At 49.9% G+C, this 22,466-nt stretch overlaps 1 protein-coding gene across 6 annotated transcripts in view; it reads right to left on the bottom strand.

Annotated features, from left to right (window-relative positions):
* The window catches only part of TRERF1 (transcriptional regulating factor 1), a gene marked incomplete at its 5' end in the record, with an annotated part of 37,647 nt that overhangs the window by 7,336 nt on the left and 7,845 nt on the right, over positions 1-22,466 (bottom strand). For all 6 annotated transcript variants that reach the window (XM_082664404.1, XM_082664407.1, XM_082664403.1 and 3 more), the window contains 7 exons: positions 6,913-7,026; positions 9,048-9,136; positions 16,758-16,833; positions 18,343-18,446; positions 18,581-18,720; positions 19,766-19,832; positions 21,239-21,623. In XM_082664404.1, coding sequence (XP_082520530.1) covers positions 6,913-7,026; positions 9,048-9,136; positions 16,758-16,833; positions 18,343-18,446; positions 18,581-18,720; positions 19,766-19,832; positions 21,239-21,623 — 975 coding nt within the window. The remainder of the gene's footprint in view (positions 1-6,912; positions 7,027-9,047; positions 9,137-16,757; positions 16,834-18,342; positions 18,447-18,580; positions 18,721-19,765; positions 19,833-21,238; positions 21,624-22,466) is intronic.

Raw genomic sequence — 22,466 nt, 5'->3', positions numbered from 1 at the left:
TGCATCGGCTTCTTTGTGCATAAGGAAGGGCTGGCAGAGGCCTCTGGGGAGCGATACGGTTTCTACAAGGTTGGTCATTGGACACTTGGAATTCTGAGGGCAAGAAAGTCCCCCCAGCCCACTTTGGGTTCCCTTATCACTTATAAAAACATATCCTAAGGCAGAGGATATACAGATTTCTGTATGTAGAGTTTCTCCCCCTTTAGTCCCACTGACTAAAACACAGGCAGGATACCCCACTTGCAGCAGCTCTGCCTCCCCAGAGCAGTGAGGAGGGTTTTCAAGCAGTAATGACACTGTGGAGCCCCTCTGGACAGAGACTAAAGACCTATCAGGATTTGTTTTTAAAGGTCTTCTAACACACTTCCTTGCAAGATGCCCGAGATATTGATTTGACCTGTGGAAGGCACATGACCCATGGCATTCTGATGCACTTCTTCTCTGTTCTTGTCAGAAAACAGGATCAGAGACTGAACCACAGTGACTCTGAAAAGGAGCAGAAATGGAAGGGGATATTCCCTTTTATTTATCATGTGCTATATATATATATATATATTTTGGTCTCTGATAATGGTCTCTGATCATGGGCCCGCTATAAAAAAGAATAAGAAAAATATTTCTATGAATAATTATCCTCTTTGTGACTGTGTCCCCTCCCTCTGCTTCAGAACAGCAACAAGGTGCAGAATTAAGCAGAAGGTCCTGACCTTCGTCAAGGTTAACAAGACAGTTAATGGAATAGCCTGGAGGAGGTACCTGGGCTGGGTGGGGATGGGGGCCAGGGATCTAGGAGGCCCTTTTAGTGAACTAACTACCTTACTCTGCAATCTCAGTCCTCACGGGGGTGGGGTGGGGGGAGGGTGTGTGTGTAAGGGATGCTTGCTCCTCCGGGCCTAGAAGGACTGAGGACCAGGGATGGGAATTCCGTGTTACGTCAACCTCATCTTAGCGTCTATTTTACAGCACTTCGTGGTGTACAAAGTGTGTTTGCTGTGTCACTGAATAGGCTGTAAACAGTCCTCCTAGTTTACAAATGAAGAAACAAAAGGGATGTCCCGCTGCCTTCCACCCTGATGGGTCATCTGTCTCTGCTGGGCTCTCTGCATACCCACTGCTTAAAGCATGTGGGCCGGGGGACTTCCCTGGTGGCACAGTGGTTAAGAGTCTGCCTGCCAATGCAGGGGGCACGGGTTCGATCCCTGGTCTGGGAAGATTCCACATGCTGCGGAGTGGCAAAGCCTGTGCGTCACAACTACTGAGCCTGGGTTCTAGAGCCCACGAGCCACAACTAGAGTCTGTGTGCCACAACTACTGAAACCCGCACGCCTAGAGCCCATGGTCCGCAACGAGAGAGGCCACCGCCATAAGGGGCCCGTGCACCATGGCGAGGGGTGGCCCCTGCTCGCCGCAACTAGAGAAAGCCCGCGCAGCAACGAAGATCCTACGCAGCCAAAAAAAAAAAAAAAAACAAAACATGCACATGGTCTGCAGTTTGGTTTACCCCAGACAGTAATGTAACTCTGGGTAAGCCTACAATTCTTAGAACCTGGAAGCCAGAATTTCCAAGAACAAAGATTTCTGAGAGTAGCAGTACCCTGTGATCCAGAAACCACCAGCTTTCTCTCTCCAGTTTGGATTGGGGATGGGAGAGAAAGATAATCCCAGTAAATACGGGCATTTAGCACACTGCTCACTGTTTCAGTATTATCCTTATTTAATATGGTATATATGCATATTTGAGACCATGTATTAACAGGGTATACTTAAGAAATGGTCCCAGTTTCCAGTGGGTAAATTAGGATTAATCAGTAATGATTACATTTGCTGAAAGACTTCAACGAATACAGATGTAGGCTTAATACATTTTACAGAGTGATTTATGATACAAGCTTACAGATCTCTTACTAGTATAGAATATACAGGTGGATATCACTTAAATGGCCTTATTCTCATATGAATCAACCACCTTCCAACCTCAGAGAATTTCAGGTAAAATCATGTTACGTCTAACTCCACGGGTTCGCTCCATTCCTTTACAGAACTGGAACTCTGGTCTCAGGTACCAGGATATTAAGCGGACGGAGGCCCACAGCTCACCATTTAAAGTAAATTACATGTAACTTTCAATGGCAATGGCACTTATTCCACAGCAGCTGTTATACAATTTTCAAGTTGTTATACAAATGTATACAATTTTCTCACCATGCTATTGTTTGATAGCTCTTAAAAGTTCCATAGAGCCATTAAATTACAGATCAAATTATACTGTCCTGTGATTATATACGTCTCATGAACGTAGACAGGTTTACTTCGAACAGCAATCTACGCATGTTCACAAAATGATTTATCATCAAGTGAAAGTGCTCACTGATGTGACGAGAGATGCAAAGACAGAGGACAAAACCCTAACGTGTAGAACTCTGTATCAACAAGTTGGCCATTTCGTGATGCATCATGAAAGGAAACATTTGGTATTATTCCAAAATTGGCAGAAAAGTGGGCAAGTACAGAGCAGGGAGATGGTTATGTATTACACAAAGTGCTCAAAACCCTGGGTCCAAATAAGAGTTTCTTGAGGAGATTTTTATTTCTCAGGCCTGCAAATGGCATTTGTATTATGAGAAATTTATAAGTTAAAACACAAATGCTCAACAACCCAAATTTCTTCAACGACACAAATTTGAGTGTTACAGTCACTGATGAATGATGATGGTGATGACAACATACTGAAGGCCTGCTGTGAATCAGGGACTACACACACACACACACACACACACACACACTGCTAGTTTTCACAAAAATCCTGCACAATATTTTTTTTTCATTAAAAAAAATTTATTTATTTAGGCCACACCATGCAGCTTGCTGGATCTTAGTTCCCTGGCCAGGGATTGAACCTGGGCCCTCAGAACCTCAGCAGTGAAAGCATGGAGTCCTAACCACTGGACCACCAGGGAATTCCCTACAAATTTTTATTTTTTAAACAAATGAGAAATTGGTCAGAGAATGAATTTTCCCCAGAGCACATAGCTGGTAAAGAAATTGAATCGAGATTTAAACCCTGCACCATCTGCTTCTAAAGCCTCAGCCTTAGCTCCTTGCCTGCCTGCACAGGTCCACAGATGCACATCTGTCCATCTGGACACGGCTTAGGTTTTCAGCTCAAACACAGAGCTAAACCTCTCAAAACCATTGAGAACCAACCGCCTTTCCGTGTCAGAGGGAAGGAGGATGTTCCCCAGGCCCCTTGTCAGTGGATCGCACTGCAGGCAATTCAGGCCTGGGACCATGGGGGAGCTGTGCCCTCGGAGCCTTGACCGCTGTCTTCCAAAGTCAGGTAACTGCCTCAGCTGGTTTCTTTTTCTTTCTTTCTTTCTTTTTTTTTTTTTGCGGTACGCGGGCCTCTCACTGTTGTGGCCTCTCCTGTTGCGGAGCACAGGCTCCGGATGCGCAGGCTCAGCGGCCATGGCTCACGGGCCCAGCCACTCCGCGGCACGTGGGATCTTCCCAGACCGGGGCACAGACCCGTGTTCCCCGCATCGGCAGGCGGACTCTCAACCACTGCACCACCAGGGAAGCCCTCCGCTGGTTTCTTGAACTGTGCTGAATTTTGCTCACAGCCAGACCCACAGGTTCGCCTTGAGTGGAAGCAGGAGCCTGGGCAGGGAACAGGAAGCTATGGCCAGCACTTCCCTCTCGCCTCCTCAGCAGAGCCCACCTTGGCCTCCTCTTCGGCCTGCAAGGGTGGAAGGGCCTGTGACGGTCTCAGGCCAGAAGTCAGGTCACCTGCTGGATGAGCTTGTGCTATGCTGACCTCCTGGCCCCTAAAGAGCAGTCACTCCTCACCCTCCTTTCTTCCCCCCCGTCTCCCTTGAAAAGTCCCTGAGCTACCCGACTGTGCTCCATATGGGGGGAATATACTCCCTTTAATAAAATATTGAGGAGAGCTACCAAGTGTCCCAGGCAGGCCCAGAGGACAAGAGCAGGACCCCCTCCTAGGACTGTGCCTCCTGCACCTTCCCTGTCCTTGCATGGTCCCAGTTTTTCATGTCCACTTGGCAAACTATCCTCAGAAGGTTGACTGTGTCTTCACAGTGCCCTAAAGGGAGTTGTGAGCTACCACAGTGGCCTTGAATCAAGATTTCCTTGTTTTTGGGGGGGCCTGAGTCATCTCTGCACATTCAGCTCACAGGTCACAAGGTGTGGTTGCACCTGACCCAGCCTAATATCGGCTCCTGGCAAATAAGCCCAAGGAGGTGTGGTGCCTGGGGTGACGTCTTAACCTTTCCTCCTCAGTCTGAGGCTACACGCTGGCTCGGGCCTTTCCACCCACCTGCAAGACACCGCTGGTCCAAGATGGCGCCTGTGCCTAACGTGGTCACACCTTCCTTAGTAGCCCTCCTCCACTCAGAATCTCCTGGTTCACCCCCTCTCTTCCCAGGGAGTTCATAGAGGAATTGTTGCCATGACCCAGAGCGACTCCTACCTGGGAAAAACGTTCACTCATTCATTCAACAAACGTTTACTGAGTGCTGATATCGTGTCAGGCACTGTCCTAGGCACTTGGTAACACCCAAGTTGAAGAGACATCAACTTGATTTGGGAAACCATATCCTCTGATTTTGCTCCCTTCCAAAACATGACTCTGACAGATCCCAGAACATTCCAGAATTGGAAGGGACTTTCCAAATCATCTAAACCATCGGCGCCCTTTTACTGGTCAGTAAGCGTAGGGGCCAGGTCCTAGGTCTCCCAGGCCAGTATTCTTTGCGCTTCCTCATTTACTGTCTATTCTGCTCATTCAGAAAGCAATGCTCTGTGTGACCTTGGGCAAGCCCCTTCCCCTCGCTGGGCCTCAACCTTCTGCCTGAGGACTGGTAGAGCTGGATGAGAGAGAGTCCCCAAAGGCCATATCTAAGACTTTCTGGACCTCATCTCATACTACTTTTAAAGACTCTTGGGGTTCACAGTAAACTTTCTCCTTGTGTATGCCACATCTTCCCACCTATAATATATGCTCCTGGGGCAGGGGGCAGAGGCCGGTTTACAGCCCCAGGTCACCCACAGCACTGCAGACATAGTGGGAACTCAATTGTTTTTAGTTGATTGAACCAGAAGAGGCCACGTTGCTTTTTTAAACGTTAGCCACAGGTGAGAAAAAGGCTATTCAGATATAAGATATCACTACTTAAGGCAGTCAAACAAAACTCATCATAGGAAACCCTGAATATAGAATACTGCCACCTCTGATCAAAAGAATGGAGATACCATTCTATTCTACAGATGTCTATTTTTTTTTTTACATTTGGGTCCAAATATAAATTTATATATGTGTATATATTTCTTAGCTAGGATCAATTCTTAGTTAGGAACTTAGGCTTTGAAACATTAATGAGTCCAAGTGTTTTTGCACTTCTCTAAGAGGATTTGCATTTGCTTGCTCTTAAGTGTTACACCAGGGAATCAGGCTCAGACAACACACTCACCAGCCTTTTGACCATGGCTAAGTTACCTAGGCTCTGTGCCTCAGTTTCCTACCTCACAGAATTGGTATAAGGAGTAAAAAAGTCAATATGTGTAAAGTGCCTCCTAGTACAATGCCTGGAATGTATGAAGCACTATGTAAACGTCTGTGAAAGAGATTAACCCACATATGTGCTAGTAACACTTACATGGGGGACACAATTGGGAATGAAAGTATAATTACAAATATTCACGATGTTTATGAATTCCAAACACATTCCCTGATGGTTGCAGACGAGAGTTTAGTAATCTGTTGTAAGACGTAATTTTTACACACACATATGTGTTTTCCACAACATGTGAGAAGATTTCCCTTTGGCTGTGGATGCAGAGAAGAGAGTTAACCACAAGGACAAAAGTGGTAGTAATTTCCAAAGCCACACAGAGGCATTCAGAGAAGATTTCGATCTAGTGATGTCTTTTTTTAAAACTTCTTTCTTTCTTTTTTTTTTTTTTAAATTAAGCAACATTTATTTTTGGCTGCGTTGGGCCTTTGTTGCTGCGCGGGCTTTCTCTAGTTGCGGCGAGCGGGGGCTACTCTTTGTTGCAGTGCGGGGGCTTCTCATTGCAGTGGCTTCTCTTGTTGCAGAGCATGGGCTCTAAGTGTGCGGGCTTCAGTAGCTGTGGCACGTGGGCTCAGTAGTTGTGGCTCGGGGGCTCTAGAGCGCAGGCTCAGTAGTTGTGGCGCATGGGCGTAGTTGCTCTGCAGCATATGGGGTCTTCCCAGACCAGGGCTCAAACCCATGTCCCCTGCACTGGCAGGCGGATTCTTAACCACTGTGCCACCAGGGAAGTCCCTAGTGATGTCTTTAGTAGGTTCTTCATCTTAATACGCAGACAACTTTGGATTGTCTGCTAATGAAGGAAATCAGTACCAAGGATAAATGGTGATGTGAGGATCAGAATAATCTACACACTGCTAACTAGTTCCCCAATAACTGAGAGTTCCTGGCGCCATCTAGAGGTCAACGTTGCTCCTTGGGCATGCTTCACAGAAGCTGTGTAAACTCCAAGTGCACTTAGGTCTTTCTAAGGCATGTTAGTTCTCTGGTAAGGAGCATCTGTGACTGTGGAAGGATCAGGAAGTGCTATCCCAGAATGTCGGGGTGCCTCTTATAAGTCACCCACATCAAGGCTGGAACCACCACGGTTTAACTCCCCCGGTGCCTACCTGCCCTGGAACGCGAGCCAGCCCTCATCTCCTTAACTGATCACTGGGCTGCGGGTCAAACTCAAAACTGCCTTCCCTCCGCCTAATTATCCCAGGAAATCAAGGCCTGAATCTCACCTGGGAACTGGCCTGTCACCCACCAGTGCCAGCCACTTAGGGACCTGGGCATGGGGCAGGAGCAGGGCCCGAAGAAACAGCACCCGGGCAGCTTCACTCACCACACAATCGTCGATGATTTCCGAGAGCCGTGTCCGGTGTTTCCTCCCCAGCCTCATGATTTTTTTCCACGTGTAGTAGTACTCCACACACTGAGCCACCGTCTTGGACTTCACCTGCCGGGAAAGGCACCTCAAGATCAGCTCCAGCAGTGGGCAGGGTGCAAAGCAGCAAGCTTTTGTGCAAGTTTAAGTTTGTAATAGGTATTAGGTTTATGCAGTTTAATAAAAACATATACATGGTGAAAAATCTCCTCCCCACACCCGTTCTCCATCCATCCATCCATCCATCTGTTCCCCCCATACCCCTGCAACACAGCTGGCCCCTCTTATTCATATCTTGGGTGTCATTCCAGAATTTCTTTACATATATACCAACAAACAGGAAAATATATTCCTCCCCACCATTCTGCCTCACAAAAGGTAGCATACTCTATGTACTGCTTTGCATCTTGACTTTTTTTCGCAAGAAAGCTTGGAGATTTTTTTCACATTCGTCCATAGAGAGCTCGTTCCCTTTTTTAACCCATAAAGCAGCAAATCCTTTTTCAAATGCTTGAATGTATTTGGCTCTCCAACTTGTTGACATTCAAAATCTATTTATGAAAAATGTTCCTTAGTAATCGAACAGGAATATAAGACAAGTTATGACGATAAGAGCTTAGTGTTTGCAGAAAACAAGCCTTGCCCTCTTCTCCCCCAAAGGGGCAAAGATAAATGTGTTTTAAAGAGAAAAACATTCCTTTGTTTAGTTCATAGTGCTCTAAGCTCAAAGTGGGGTTCAATAATGTGGGTTTTCTGGAGGTAGATAAAAAGGCTGGCTGTCCCCTTGGGGGCAGGAACATGGCCACCTGCATAGTGAGAATGAAAAGAGTACCTTCAGAAGTCTGGTCTCCTCAAAGGTGGCCCCTTCGTGTCCACCTGATATCATGAATTTCTACATTAGAATCACCCAGGGAGGGAGGATAGAGTCCCAGAGAACCCTTGTTTTAAGTCCTGCATTGCCTGGTGAGCACGACACATAAATCCATCAGGTGCGGGGCCTTTAAGGAATGAGGCTGAGGACAGACCAGTCCCGGGGGAAGGTGACCCAGGAGAGATGGGAGCCTGGGAGCTGCTGGGATAGAGGGCAGCAAAGAGTCCAGTGGCCTCCAGGGCAGAGTAAGTCGGGTGCGAATTCCGATCTGAAGACGGAGGCAAGTTGGAGAAAAAGTCCACCTATTCTGATTCTCATCCAGTCAAGGCCCAGGATTAAGGACAGGAGACATGAACCCGGGACAACACTGAGGCCCAGCCCAGAGCCAATGGCAGCTGTCACCTGGGACCCTGTTCTCTGTGGACCTGAGCATCTTAATAACTCAGTATGGCTCCATCATTCATCATTTTGCTGAAATACTCTTGAATCATTGTAACTTTTGGCCTAAACCATCTCTCAGCCAATTAAGGCCTATTACGTTTATTATGTGCTGGATAAAGCGCTATTTCATCTTTGTTAAAGAGCTCTACTTTGCTGTGAAATGCTATATATGTAACATGTTATTGTTGTTGTTATTATTATTATGTGGCTGCACCGCACAGCTTTCGGGATCTTAGTTCCCTGACCAGGGATCGAACCTGTGCCCCCTGCAGTGGAAGCTCGGAGTCTTAACCACTGGACCGCCAGGGAAGTCCCTGTAACATATTATTTTTATTAACACTGTCCTTATGATCAGGGGCCCAACACCAGAAACTCTGCTAGGGGGACGGCTCATATTCTCCCTTCTCCAATCCCCCCTCCCCCAATTCTGTCAGAAACACTATAGATCTGTCAAATACACGTGAAATAGTTTATATAAATTGTGAACCAGAAGCCTCAGGTCTATTTATTCTGACAGAATGCATGAATTACACATTTTAATCAAGATAAGAATACCCCTCCCCCCCCACTGCCACATCCAAATAATCTATATTCTCCTCCCCCCACATCCCTAACACCAGAGCCAAGCCATCCATAACAAATACCATCCTTTACCAGCAAGAGATGGAAGACATTCTTTTGTTGAGAGTCTTAAGCCAGTAACCAAATAGTTCTATATATCTTTAGGTGTACAACTTCCCAAATTTGGTTTCACGTAAGCAATGGGAAAAAGAATACTTACCATCTTCTGTACAAAAATAAAGTCTTTGTTGTAAGTGGCTAGTGCTTTATTAAACAGTTTTCTTTCTAGGGAGGTCCACTTGTCCGAACCTACAACAAAACACACATTTCATAAAAAAACAGCTCAGTTCTCCTCACTTGTGGTTGCTGGTTCACTTAGTTAAGTTACAAACTACAACTGTTCAGCATGTGATAGAATACATATCACACTCCTTTCTGAACAGGAAGTGCAGTGTAATGGTTAGGAGCCCTGACACCTGGGTTCAGATCTCAGCCGTGGCCTTGACCTTGGCAAGTTATTGAGCCTAAGACTCAGTTTTATTACCTACAAATGGGAATAATTCTGATCGTCTCCACCTCTTAAGATTTCTGTGAAGGTTAAAGAAGGTAATGCCCAAAAAGTGTCTAGCTTAGTAACTGGAAAACCATGAATGCTTAACGGAGTTTAGCTACAGTTTTTTTAATGTAATTAGGATGAGGGCAAGCATTCACGGAGCAAGTGATCCTCACATGTGCTGGATTCAGCAGTCTTCACCCTCAAGATGTTCACAATCTAGTGGGGAGAAAACCAGGAGGCCCTGCATTCAAGGTGATGATTGCGAGGATGAAGGGAGGGGTCGGGTGCCGATAGGGCGCAAAGGAGGGACACCACACGCAGGTTAGGGCAGCCGGGAAGGCTTCCAGGTGGAGAGAACACCTGAGCGGGGTTTAAAAAGACACAGAAGCAAGTCAGGCAAGAAGGAGATGGAAGGGAATTCTGGGGAGAGAAAGTGGCATGTGCAAAGTCAGAGGCAAGCAGTGAGAGGACACATTCATTCATTCATCCATTGGGCAGATACTTCTTAGGAGTTTACTACATGCAAGACACAAGGGGGAAAAAAACTAATACTTATAAGTGCTTACTATGTGCCAGGCTCTAAAGTACTTCACAGAGAGTAGTCATTTGGTTCGACAGACAATCTGTAAGATTGGTATTACTGCTACCCATTTTACAGATGAGGAAATGGAGGTGTTCAAGAAAGAAGCAGTAATCCAGTACAGCTCGACTACAGGGTTCCAGCAGAGGGAAAGTAGATGAGGCTGGGAGGTGAGAGGGACCGGTTCCTGACGAATCTGCAGACCAGTGAAGAAGAGGCCTTGCAGTGCCGGGCTGGTGCATCTTGCCTTGCTGGCTGAACTTGACATTCTCGTCAAAGCAGGATATGCAGATGTTTACAGAGAATGGTACTGGCCTATTTACAAGGCAAGTCCTACTTCTGGGGGCTCAGTCACTGTGGCTGGTTTGCAGAGACTCGGCCTCATTCTGATTTTTTGAATTCCCTGTATCTCTGATTCTTTGGATGGTACATGGCTGGGCTTTTGATAAGCCTCTACTTTTCAGAGCTGTAATCCCCCAAACTATAGTATTTTTCCTTCCAACCAGAACAAGCCCAAGTTTTCCATTTTGCTATGCTTGACGGAGGGGCTCAAGTAAGAAAACCTGAATTGCTTCTTCCCTCGAAAGGTTGAGCCCAAATCATTCAAACAAGTGAAACCACGCCTGGCAGGCAGGCAGGAGACAGACAGCCTCGGGTCCTTGAGAAAATATGTGACTCAGTGATGTCAGCTCAGATTTCTGAAATAAACACCTTCTCTGTGCGACTCCCTGATGGGTCCTTAAGCCAAGAGCTCTGGCTCCAGATGTAGGATATGCTCTCCACAGCTGGGCTGCTTCAGGCCCCTATAAAAGTAGGGCCACCACCTGATTTCTTTGGTTTGTTTCTCTCTTTAATTCTAGAAGGAAAGCAGCTTTCTGATTAACCCTCGGAAGAAGGAAGCCTCTTCCACGGGTTCTGGAGACCAGGACATCTCTGGTTGCGCAAACCACCATAACAGGGAGAAGTGGGGCCAGAGGTTCGGAGGGGCTTTGCTAGAGTGGATGTGAGCAGAGCATGTCGGTGGGGTTTGGAGCTCTGGAGCACCGGCATCACCATTCCTCAACTTCTGTCTAACGCTCAAGGGCTTCGGGTCCCAGCTCCCGTTTGCTCCCCTTGCCCAGAGGCAGAGACAGAAAGAGCAAAACAGAAAGGCTGAACCAACAACTGAAAGGCCAAAGAAGAGTCATGGCTCCTTTTAGGTATCCATTGAAACAGCAAAGAGAGATCAGAGAGGCAATGGTGTAAGAGGACCATGATGGGGACATGTCACACTAGCTGAGCCCCTGGACAAGCATATAGGGAGGTTGCTGTGCTGCCCTGATACAGGTCCAGTCTGTGCAGCTCTGGGTTGCACCTCACATAGGAAGTTAGGGAATATTTTGCTGATGAAAACCCCCAATTAGATGAATGAGAATCCTTTCCACCCTCAGCCAGATCCTATGTTTCCCAAGTCAGAGAGCAGCTCGAAACCCCCGTGAGACACTCACAGGGCCACGCAGCCTTCTCAGGCCAGCACCCAGCCTCTATGGTGGACACACTTTCTTCCACCCCACGCCAAGCTTGTCATCTGATTACTGTCCAAACCGCAGTGTTAAGTCCCCAGGTCTGTTTACTTGTGAGAGGTATGTCCCTACACATCCCCAGATGGCCTTCCAGCTGTAACCCCACAGAAGGTGAAGTGACCTCCTGGACCATCTGTTATGGGGGATCCTCAAGCCTCATGGGGGAAGGAGGCCTTCTCTCCATCAACTCTTTGGTGGTGTTTAGGGCTGCTGCTCTGTGATGGGGTCTTTAGTCTTCCCAATCCCAGAGTGTCCACTCGACACCACCAGTCCTGGATTGGAAGTGGGCTACACCCTCGCAATTTCCTCTCTGTGCTGCCCCCGACCTGAGGTGCTCAGACGCTGAGAGATGGCTCCTCTACGTAGTCCTAGGGTCTGCGCTTTAGCACACGCGACTGTGCTGTGCGTGCGTGTCTGTCCAACAAGGGTGTCCACAAACTGAGAGGCAGAGGCGGGGCCAGACAAGTCCATTGGTTCTCACGCTCCATCTTCACTGCACCCTGATCATGGGATTGCCCACAGGACTGAGAATCCACTCCTGGGCTCTTGGGCTGGATTCCCAGGCTGAAGCCGGGTATATAGACATAATATCTGGATGCGCTTGCCCCAAATAATAAAGTCACTGTGCTGTGATAAAAGGGGTGACTTTACGCAGGAGACCACAGGCTGCGAATCTGGTTCTGCCACTCACTCCTTCTGGGGCCCGTGCAAGTTTATTTCTCTGAGTCTCAGTTTCCTCTTTTGTGACTCGGGGATCCTGACGGTCATGCTGTGACTGGCAGTGTTTAGTCCGAAGTATGTGCACAGAGAATGCTTCAGATCTGGCCACTCGGACGGCAGATCCCAAATCAGCCTGCAGCCGTGGGACACACGCTGTCCCCTGCTGACATCTGTGGGCACTCATGAAGCCTGCCGGTCCCTGCAGCATTCCCTGTCGTGTGTGGGCTCACCCACAGCCTTACTCTGGGCTACCTGTAACTTGCAGCCTTCTCCTCCCTGCCCCGAAATCCTCCTGTAATCCAGACAAGGCTCAGCGTCTCTCCTCCTGGGGTCTGTCTGGCAGGAGCATTTTCCTCATTCTTGGACAAGGTTTTCTAAGCCAGCCCTTCTTGGATTCTATTTCTTGAACAAAGTCCAGGATAAAATGCAAAAGCGAGGCAGGGGGCTGCTCCAACTCCTCACCTGCCCTCCCCCTTTGAGATCCCTGCTGTCCACTCAGCATGTCCCTGGGGTTGATGGGCTGATGACACACCCTCCCTCCCCACCCCCATCCATTCTCCCTGGGGATTCCTGGCTAGTGGGCTATTATGAGCAGGGGTCCCTAACAAGACGATTAAGGCTAATTACAAAGAGCCTAATTAACTGGAGGAAACTGGTGCTGGAACAGTATCCAGAGGAAAAATGTTCTGAGCTTCGGTTGCTGGGAAACAGGCTCCGGATGGTGGCGAAATTTGGGGCAATCTATAGCGAATGCAGGCAATTAAAAAGAGACGTGGAGGGGTGAGAGAAAGTTTGGGCACAGTATGTTTTAAAGAGGGGCTTTCTGTCTTCCTTTCAAGCTTTTAAAAACTGTTCTCGATGCTGTTGTTATAGCAGTTACATAAGAAAGACACGTTCATTGTAGAAAAAGGAGGACCTGTTTCTACACCAGATCTTCATTTCCGTGAAAGGTTTTCCATGATGGGTGAAGACTGAGTAATTTTTTTAGGGGTGTAGGTGAATCGGGTAATACCAAAGTTCCCTCTGGAGGCCAAAGGCAGGGAGGCCTTGATCTGAATCCAGAACCTGAGCTTGTCCACTAGCCTCTTCTCCACAAGTGCCACGTCAGGCAAAGCAGCAGAGTGAGTATTAACTCCGTTCCTGCCCTTCAGGGGATCACTCTCCAGCTAGCAACATGGGCTAAGGATGCCTGTGAGATGACTTCACAGCTGCGCTTCTTACAAAGTATTCTCTGGAGAACGTAATTCTGTCTCTTCACCAAACTGGGGCAGCTTCCGAGACAGAGACCAGGCCTCCCCCCGACTGAACGGGTATATTTCCTCCAGGTCTCTCCCATCTCCGGAGTCAGGTCAGGGCTCAGGACCCAGTGAGCACTTGGGCTATGGTGGGGGCCCACAGTAGCCTCTGCTGAACCCTTGCCAAGACTCCCAGGGCCAGGTCTGACACCCTCCACTCCGTGCCCATCTGCAGGAACTACCGGCTCAACGGAAAAACCAAAGACGCCGGAAGCTCTCTAATCACAACCAGGCATCCTTGTCACCCTGACAGACCCACACTCAAGCCTTCCCCACCCAACCCAACCGCTGACTGGGAGCCACTGCAAACAACCGCTGCCACTTATGGGCGGAGGGTGTGGAGAGAGGTCTGGACCGGGTGTGAATTAGAGAGCCTGGGGGCCACTGTGACAGCCCCCTTCCTCTGAGGATCTTAACAGGACTCTTCCGGGCTTGCCAAGCTGCCCACCTACAGTGATGTCTCTCCTGGGCCCCAGCACTGGTCGCTCTTTCCTTTTCTCACTGAACTGCTTGGGATGGGATGGGATGGGGTGGAAGGGCAGGTCAGGAGGGAAGTGATTTTTCACAGGCTCCTGTCACTGTCTCCCCCAATTCACAGTCTGCACCCCTGAAACCAGTCTTGCCACCTTCCCTCCAGGGCACAGGCTGGGGAGGTCTGACCTCTCTCTAGACAACTGGAAGCCTGGGGTGCAATTCCAGGGCCGGAGTCGGGCGGGAGTGACACTGGCCACAGCCGCAGAGTTGGAAGCAAAGGAGATTTCAGAAGACAGTGTCCCAGCAAGGCTGGACCTGAGCTGACAGTCCTGCTGGAGAGCAACCCAAACAGGGCTTGGCACGAAGGCCAAGGCAGGACGGGGCCACAGGGGTGGGATTCACTGACACCCGGAACCAGTCAGAGGGTGGGGTGGTTAAAAGGGCGGAAGGCGGTCGCGGCTGTTAGCTGGGGCACGTGACGGGGGTAGACTCTGTGGCCTCCTCTGTGTTCTGGAAGGGAACCGCCAAGGGGATGGAGTCAGGCCAGACTTCAGAGATCTGTGACCTTTGTCCTTTGTGCTCATAATTCTAGAAGATTCTCTGGGACCCAGTCTGTGATCAGTTCCTGGAGAAGAGAGATTACTGGCAGACCTAGGTGAGCACCCTTTTCTTGGGGACACACAGCTAATGGGACACCAACCCTTCACACCGGACAGCTCCACCTCTCTTGTCTCCAAGGGTCAAAAGGATTCTGGAAGCAACAAGAGTGCTTCCTGGTCTGCTTATAGGGAAAGGGCGCAAGGGATGGGCAAAGGATTTCCCAGGAACCCCCAACTCCCGAAGATCACTGAATTTTAGCAGAGTTTAGGGCCTTCTAGTTTCAAAGCTTTTAGTACTATTTTAAGGTTGTTGTTTGGTGTTGTTTGGGGTGGAGGTGGTCTCTAGCCCATAGCTTTCCCGTCTCTTTTATGTCATGACACACACTAAAAAGATCACAATACCTGCTTGGCATGCTGGGAAGAACTGGAGGGAATTTGGGGCCCAGACAAGGCTGCTCACAGCTGGAGATGAGCAGCCCAGAGGCGCCGCCCACCCCAGTCACCCCAGGGGCCGAGGGCAGCCACAGCAGATGCTAGGGAAGTCTCCTCGCTAAGCAGAGAAGCCTGACCCAGGCTCCAGGAGGCTGGACGGCCCGTCAGGGTTTAATGGGCAGCAGATGACGCTGGGAATTAAGAGGATTGAATTGTTTCCATGGCAGATTAGAGAGAACTCCCACATCTTCTACCCACACTTGGGGCAGACACCAAGCAGGAAATGATGGAGACAGTATTAAGAAACTGGCTCCTTGAGGCCATGGGGTTACATGATGGATTTCTTATCCAATGTGTCCATTCTGTGCTTGCCTAGTGCCAGCAGCAGCCTGTGTGCCGGGAGCGATCCACAGGCAGGCATCCCGGGCTTGCTGTGCTCAGGTGAGTGGCTTCTGAGGCCTTTCCACCCTGTGATGACAGGCAAGAGGGCCAACTCGGGAGAGGAGCCCGTTCTGCAAGGCAGACGGTGGTGGGGGTCACAGGGAGCCCCCTAAGAACACGCCGGAATCTGCAGAACAGCCCTCACCTGAGGCCACATCTGGCCGCCTGGACTGAGGACTGGAAAAGGTGTTTACTGGGTCCCCAAGGCCACTGAAGTACTTAGCACCCATCTACGCACGGTCCCCCCAGGCACCAGAGACACCTTCAAATGATTAACAACCAAGGGGCATTGGAGGACCCAGCCCTCTCTGAAACAGAGAACCCAGGCAGGTGCGTGGAGACCCCCAGAATGGACAGGGCTACTGGTTAACGGAAATACAAATGTTGACTCCAACTTCATTGTCACCGCAGGTTCCCCAGCCTGTTTCACTCTCTCTGCACGACTCTAACTCCATTCAACTCTCCAAGGTGTGTCCTCTTTCCCTCGTACTGGTGATGCCATCGTTAATCAACCCCCTCCTAAGAGAGACTCGTATGTATATGTACGTGTGTGTGCACGTGTACATGTATCTGTGCGTGCACACATATACATGTGCATGTACACGTCTTTCTCCTGCCATTAGTGATCCGTCATTTAATAACTGCCTACCCCTCAGACTCCAAACTACACAGGACAGGACTCTGTCTACATCTGTCACCGTCACTTCCCCCTCTTAGTGCTAGGCACAGTTTCCTGTACATAGGAAGTGCTCATTAATTGTTCAACCAATGAATAATAAAGCTACTAGACTGTGCCAGGCAGTGGGCTCCATATACTCTCTCAAATCTTCACAAAGTCCTGCAAGGGATGGAGTATGAGCCCCACTTTACAGGTGAGGAAACCAAGGCTGCAGAAGGCCACGGGGTGCAGGCAAGATGTGAACCCACATCTACTGATCCCAAAGCCCAGGGGCCGCTGCGTGCTGTTGCCCCTGTGGTCTACCCCCTGTGGCTCTTCCTCCGGGTGCACCGATCTCACTGCTGCACGTGCGGGCCTTGTCCCCTCGTCCAGCTCTTGGCACACCCATGAGGGGCAGGCCCAGACAGACAAACGCCCAACAGCGACCAGCCAGCCGACACAGCTGCCCCACCACCTACGCCCCAGAGGCCTTGAGAGCACAAGCGGCGCTGAGGACAGAATGGGTGCTATCTGTTATTAAAAGGGGACACGACCAACACGCAGACAGCCCGCTCTCGGGAAGCAAGGGGGCACAGGGCTCCGGGCAACCTACCGGCATAGTGGTAATTTGCTAAAGGGTGACATTTTAACCTGACTGGCTTCCGCAGCAGCAGCATTTCCAGAGCAGCCTGCAGACCCGTGGGAGAGAAAAGGCGAGAGTCAGTCACGGGGCTTGTGTCCTCAGAAGACCATCTGCCTAATGGGGAAAACAAGCCAGCATTGCAGGGCCCGGGGTTGGGGGGCTGGAAGGAAAAACACAGGAGACTCCCCGATTTGGGGTCTTCCTTCTGGTCAGCACCCAACAGGACTCATCATCCTAATACCTCCTCCGCCCATGCCTGCAGCCAGCTGGTCTTGTCCCAAAAACCCAGGTGGCAGCCAAAACCCACTCCTTCCTTGGTGAGGGCCCCAGCTTCAGAGATACGGTGGAGCCTCCTCTGTTTGGAGGCTGAGTCTCTAAGGAAATGAGTGGGTGACTTGGAACTGTTTTTGCAGAAAAATCACATGTTTCATTACAACTGAACATCAACAGCTATATTAGTAATAACTGTACTACATACTGTCCTTCCAGGGAGCCTTGCTAAATAACCCTTTCAAATCTAAGTCCCTCAGCCTCACTGAGTTTGTTAAAAAAGTGGTGCAGGTGGAGTTGAGCTGTGGATGGTTTGGGGATCTCAAATCTTGCTACTCCAAGTGTCGTCCATGGACCAGCAGCACGGGTATCCCCTGGGAGCAGGTTAGAAATGCAGCACCTTGGGCCCCACCTCCAGAATTGCTGAATAAGAGCCTGCATTTTAATAAGACTCCCTAGGTGATGTGCGTGCACGTTAACAGTTTGAGAAGCACGGCTCTGCGGCACTGATCTTAAAAGGTCAAGGAGAGTTCTCCAACATTCTAGAGAACCCTTGAAGGGTATCAGTAATCTCATGAAAAGGTAGTATTGGGACATTTGTTTACCTTCACATTTTCATAAAATCAAAAAAGCAGGAGGTTAGCTCTGGTATAAGAATCATGTATTTACTAAAGGGGAAGCTGAGGCTAGTGACGAAGTGCTCCAGCCAGGGGTCCAGGTTGAGCAGGCAAATGGTCAGCTCTGATTCTGGGAAAAGGGCACCAAAGTTCTGGTTTGGGGATGCCAGAGAACTGTGCCAAAAGTGGAAGAATGACACCAGATGGTGCACAGCGAACATTTCACTTTGGTTAGGGGAGCAAACGGTTCTATGAACGTCAAACTCTGGCTGATTTCCAGGTAGGGAGGAATGACAAGCAGAGTATGACAGGCTATTTTAGGCCAAGCCTTGCTTCAGGAAGGCCTTCTACTTCCATCACTGCAGACCTGTTCCCCGATGTGAATTACAAGACTGCTGAAAAGAAATTCTAGTTTCCCAAAACAGATGTTGCCATCATTATTACTTAGGAACAGATGTGTAAACAGAAATCCAACTGGAGGTTTTCTGCAGGCTTTCAAATCCTGGCCTACTCATTGAGATAAGGAACATGGGAGGCACACCAACTGGCCATCATCTTAAGAGTTGGTTGTGAGGGGCATGAAACAACACAGAAACTTGGTAAAATACTTTTCAGAATTCCGACATGAAGCATATGAACTGGGAAGCCTCCTTTTCACAGTTCCTTACCATCACATCACCTTTGGCCTCAAAGAGAGAGTGCAAAGCAAATTCAGAATTGGTCCCTCCACCTGGCAACGCACTGGAACAGCACAAATTCAGGAGATTCTCCACTGTTGGGAACAAAGAGAGGCCACTGCATCAGAAAGAGCTCAGGGTCACCGGAAAGACAAACCGATCCCGGAGCCAGAGGCCCCCGGGAGAGGATCCAGCCCTTCCTGCCCAGTTCTTCCCCTGCTGCCAATACCTCTTTGCTGGAAGTCGTGGTTTTCCAGCTCTGGCCAGGGCTTCCATACCAGTGTGGCCTTGTGTGTGTCCTGGGCCAGGGCAGAGACATCCTGGAGTTCCGGGATCTCCGCTTGGAATCTCAAGCCAATGTTGATGCGTCTTTAATCACAAGAAGAAAAGCAACAGTGTGGTCTTCAATTTGAGACCAAGGGCAACTGTCAGGGACTTGAAAAAGAAGGAAGCCGGTTCCTTCTGCAAGAAGAATGCAGGGGCACTTCCTCACAGGGTGATCTGAAGATTCCAGGCGTGGCCTTTCCACTGGGATAAGGAATAGTTTTACGATTGGGGAGAGATGCTGTGGGGAGCAAGGGAGAAGCCTGCCTGGGGCTTCAAAGCTCCCTATAACTGGGAGAGGGAGGGTCCTAATTCCAAGGGAACGGCTGCCCAGAGCACGGCCGAGGGTACCACTTAACCCAATGGGACAAATACAAAGTGCTTATTCCATTTTTTAGCCCTTTCAGACCACGTTCACATAAATGATCCCATCTGAACCTCACCAAGACCTGTGATGTAAGCAAGGCAGTGATAATTATTCCTACTCAATAGATGAATTAACTAAAGCTTAGAAAGGTTAACTTGATCAAGATCAAATAACAAAACGGTGCTGGAACCAGGTTTCCTGATTCCTGACTCAATCTACTCACCACTCTACCATCTGGCCTCTTCTGTGCTTATCCATGAAAATAACCAGCTTTCTCTTCCATTATACCCCCCAACTCAATTACTCAACAAGGCCACTTGGAGGATCAGCTAAGAATCTTAGGGAGGGGCTGGGGGATCAAGGGCATTTGGATGGAGCCTCGTGGAGAGCTAGGCACCCTAAGACAGATGTTTCAATGTCACTGGGGATGTGAAGGCATGTGGCCCCAACCAAACTGGCTCACGGAGCCACAGATGGGGACGCCTGGTTCTCCAAACACAAGGCTGCTTGCTTTTAATGTGTTTAGTCTTTAGAAAAGGCCTTGACATACTGGCAATTACAGGGAAACAACAGTACTTGAGAAATACCACGATCCTACATTTTTTACAACTTCTTGCCCAGTGGCCACTCTGATCCCAGAAGCACTAGCTACACTTCTCAAAGCTCCCCATCCCTTTTCTAGGCTGAGGCTTCTGTTCTAAAGAATAATTGGCTTTTCCTTACGGTTCGACATCAACGGTCTGCTCTCCAGGCCCTGGGGTGACTGTCACGTTGCTGCCATCGATGCTGTCTGAAGCACAAAAACCAGGGGTCACTGGTCAACAGGGAAGGGTACTGAAGAAACTAAATGAGCAGTTACCTAAACAGTCATGACAGGGCCCCTCTCCTACCCAACCCATGCCAGAGTTACCCCAGCAGTCTCCGAGGAGTTGGATGGAATGTGGAGCAACATGGCTTAGCGTTTCCCCACTTCTCACACAGGGTAAGGAGTGGCCAGCTGCCCCACTCTGGTCTGCTAAGCTTTTTATTTATTTATTTTTAAAATTATTTAAAAATAATTTTTGGCTGTGTGTGCAGGGCCTGTGGGAGCCTAGTTCCTCGACCGGGGATTGACCCCAGGCCCTCCGCAGTGAAAGTGTGGAGTCCTAAGCGCTGGGCCGCTAGGGAATTCCCCTGTTAATTTGTCTTATTTCTATGAAACTATTCTTGCTCCAGAAAGAGATCCTGGCTACAGGCCTCTCCTGCTTGATCTTTTTTTTTTTTTAAAATAAATTTATTTTTTATTTATTTTTATTTTTAGCTGCATTGGATCTTCCCTGTGGTGCATGGGCTTTCTCTAGTCGTTGTGAGCGGGGGCCATTCTTTGATGAAGTGCGCAGGCGGTGGCTTCTCTTGTTGCGGAGCACGGGCTCTAGGCCCGTGGGCTTCAGTAGTTGTGGCACACGGGCTCAGCAACTGTGGTTCGCAGGCTCAGTAGTTGTAGTGCATGGGCTTAGGCGCTCCGCGGCATGTGGGATCTTCCCGGACCTCGGCTCGAACCCGTGTCCCCTGCATTGGCAGGCGGATTCTTAAGCCCTGCCCCACCAGGGAAGCCCTCCTGCTTGATCTTTACACAGAATGCAAAATGTGAAGGTGTGGTCTTGCATATAATCCCATTTGTACATCTACTTAGTACATTTATTTTTTTATTTTAATTTTTTTGCGGTACGGGGGCCTCTCACTGTTGTGGCCTCTCTCGTCGCGGAGCCCAGGCTCCGGACGCGCAGGCCCAGCGGCCATGGCTCACGAGCCCAGCCGCTCCGCGGCACGTGGCATCCTCCCAGTCCGGGGCACGAACCCGTGTCCCCTGCATCGGCAGGCGGACTCTCAACCACTGTGCCACCAGGGAAGCCCCTACTTAGTACATTTATTTTGGGTGTCTTACACGGTTATCCACAACACACTTCAACTGTTTTTCCTTATCCCAAAGAAACACTGATTATCGCTCTACGTGTTAGTCTCCGCGGCTAGACTGTGTTTCCCCTGAGAAGTATCCTAATTATTTCTAGCCCCTAGCACATTGCCTGGTACACAGAATCGAGCCACCGCCAAGGTCTGTGGAAAACGAGACGACAGAACGCGAGGCCTCCTGGGGCAGCACCCAGCACAGTCGGGGCGCCGCCCCTGAGGTAGCGGAGGCGGGGACGGGCGACTCACTGGGGCGGCAGAGCAGCACGCGAGGCGTGGGCGTGAGGGGCGTGAGGGGCAGCTGCGGATGCGCGCCGGCGCCGTGGCCGGAGATGAGCACGTTGCTGAAGAGCCCCGAACCCTGGCGCACCGGGCTGAGCATGGGCGGGGGCGTGTAGGGGGGCAGCTCGTGGGCGGGGTCGAGGAGCAAGTGGTCGCCCAGGACGCGCGGGGAGCGCAGCTGGCTCTGGTACAGGGTGGCGCCAGAGTGCGAGGCGGCGAGGTTGGGCGTGTAGGAGGGCGGAGGCGGGATGAAGAGCGGCTCCGGCCGGTGCCGGAACTTTTTCTTCTCCGGCGCGGTCTTGAGGGCTTCCTCAGCTTTGGCCAAGCCTGGCTGATGCTTCTTGGGAATTTCCTACAACGGGAAGAATGATCCGATTCAAATACTTGGGCTTTTCCCACAGGCCCTTTCCACAGGCTGAGGGAAGGGGGACTGCTGTCCTAACGGGGACCCCTCCCCCCTTCCACTCGTCTGACCCCAGCATCCTCCGCCTTCAGAAACGGCCACATCCACTTCAGACAAGGCGAGATCTGGCGGCTTGACTAGGGAGAAAACTTTGGTTTTGGAGGAAATCCCTCATGTCTGGAGAGGGATGGGGGTGGTAGGAATAGTGGGTGGGCAAGAAAGAATATATTCACATTCTTTATTGCTTATCACTGCATTCCCATCTGGTGAGTGGAATCCAGCTGAGAGGGCCCTTTAATTCCCCACTGCTCCCCGGGGACTGACATCGGGGACAGATAACACATGTTCTGAGGCGGCGACAGAAGAATCTATTCAGGGAAGCTGGGCAGAGGCTGTGGGGCAGGAAGAGGGGGTCAGGCCTTGGCCAAGGCTCCCAGGGCCAGTGACCCGCACTGGGCTCTTCTTCAAGGTAACCTTAGGGTTGAGGAGAGCCATCCCGGATCTCTGAGGCCCGTCTCATGTGCTCTCCTAGACGTGGATCTGGTGAGCCTCCCCGCCTCACCACCCCTCATTACTGCTCCCAGCACTGGTGGCTTATCTGTGGCAAACCCTTCTCGTAGGTTGGTTTCCTGTCAGCAGGGTTAGTTTATTTTATTCCAGCAGAACCAAGCATCTTCTGGAAGGAAGATCTGCCACATGGATACAGATATACTAATAAGTAAACACACGCACGGAAAGAGATAAGCAGGGCATGCCAAAGCCAAACACAAACAGTCTTGGTTGTGTGCCAGC

This window comes from Grampus griseus (assembly GCF_964374135.1).
Source record: "Grampus griseus genome assembly, chromosome: 10".
NCBI lineage: Eukaryota > Metazoa > Chordata > Mammalia > Artiodactyla > Delphinidae > Grampus > Grampus griseus.
Note: the sequence above shows the minus strand (reverse complement) of the source record. Positions and strands in the feature narration are given on the sequence as shown.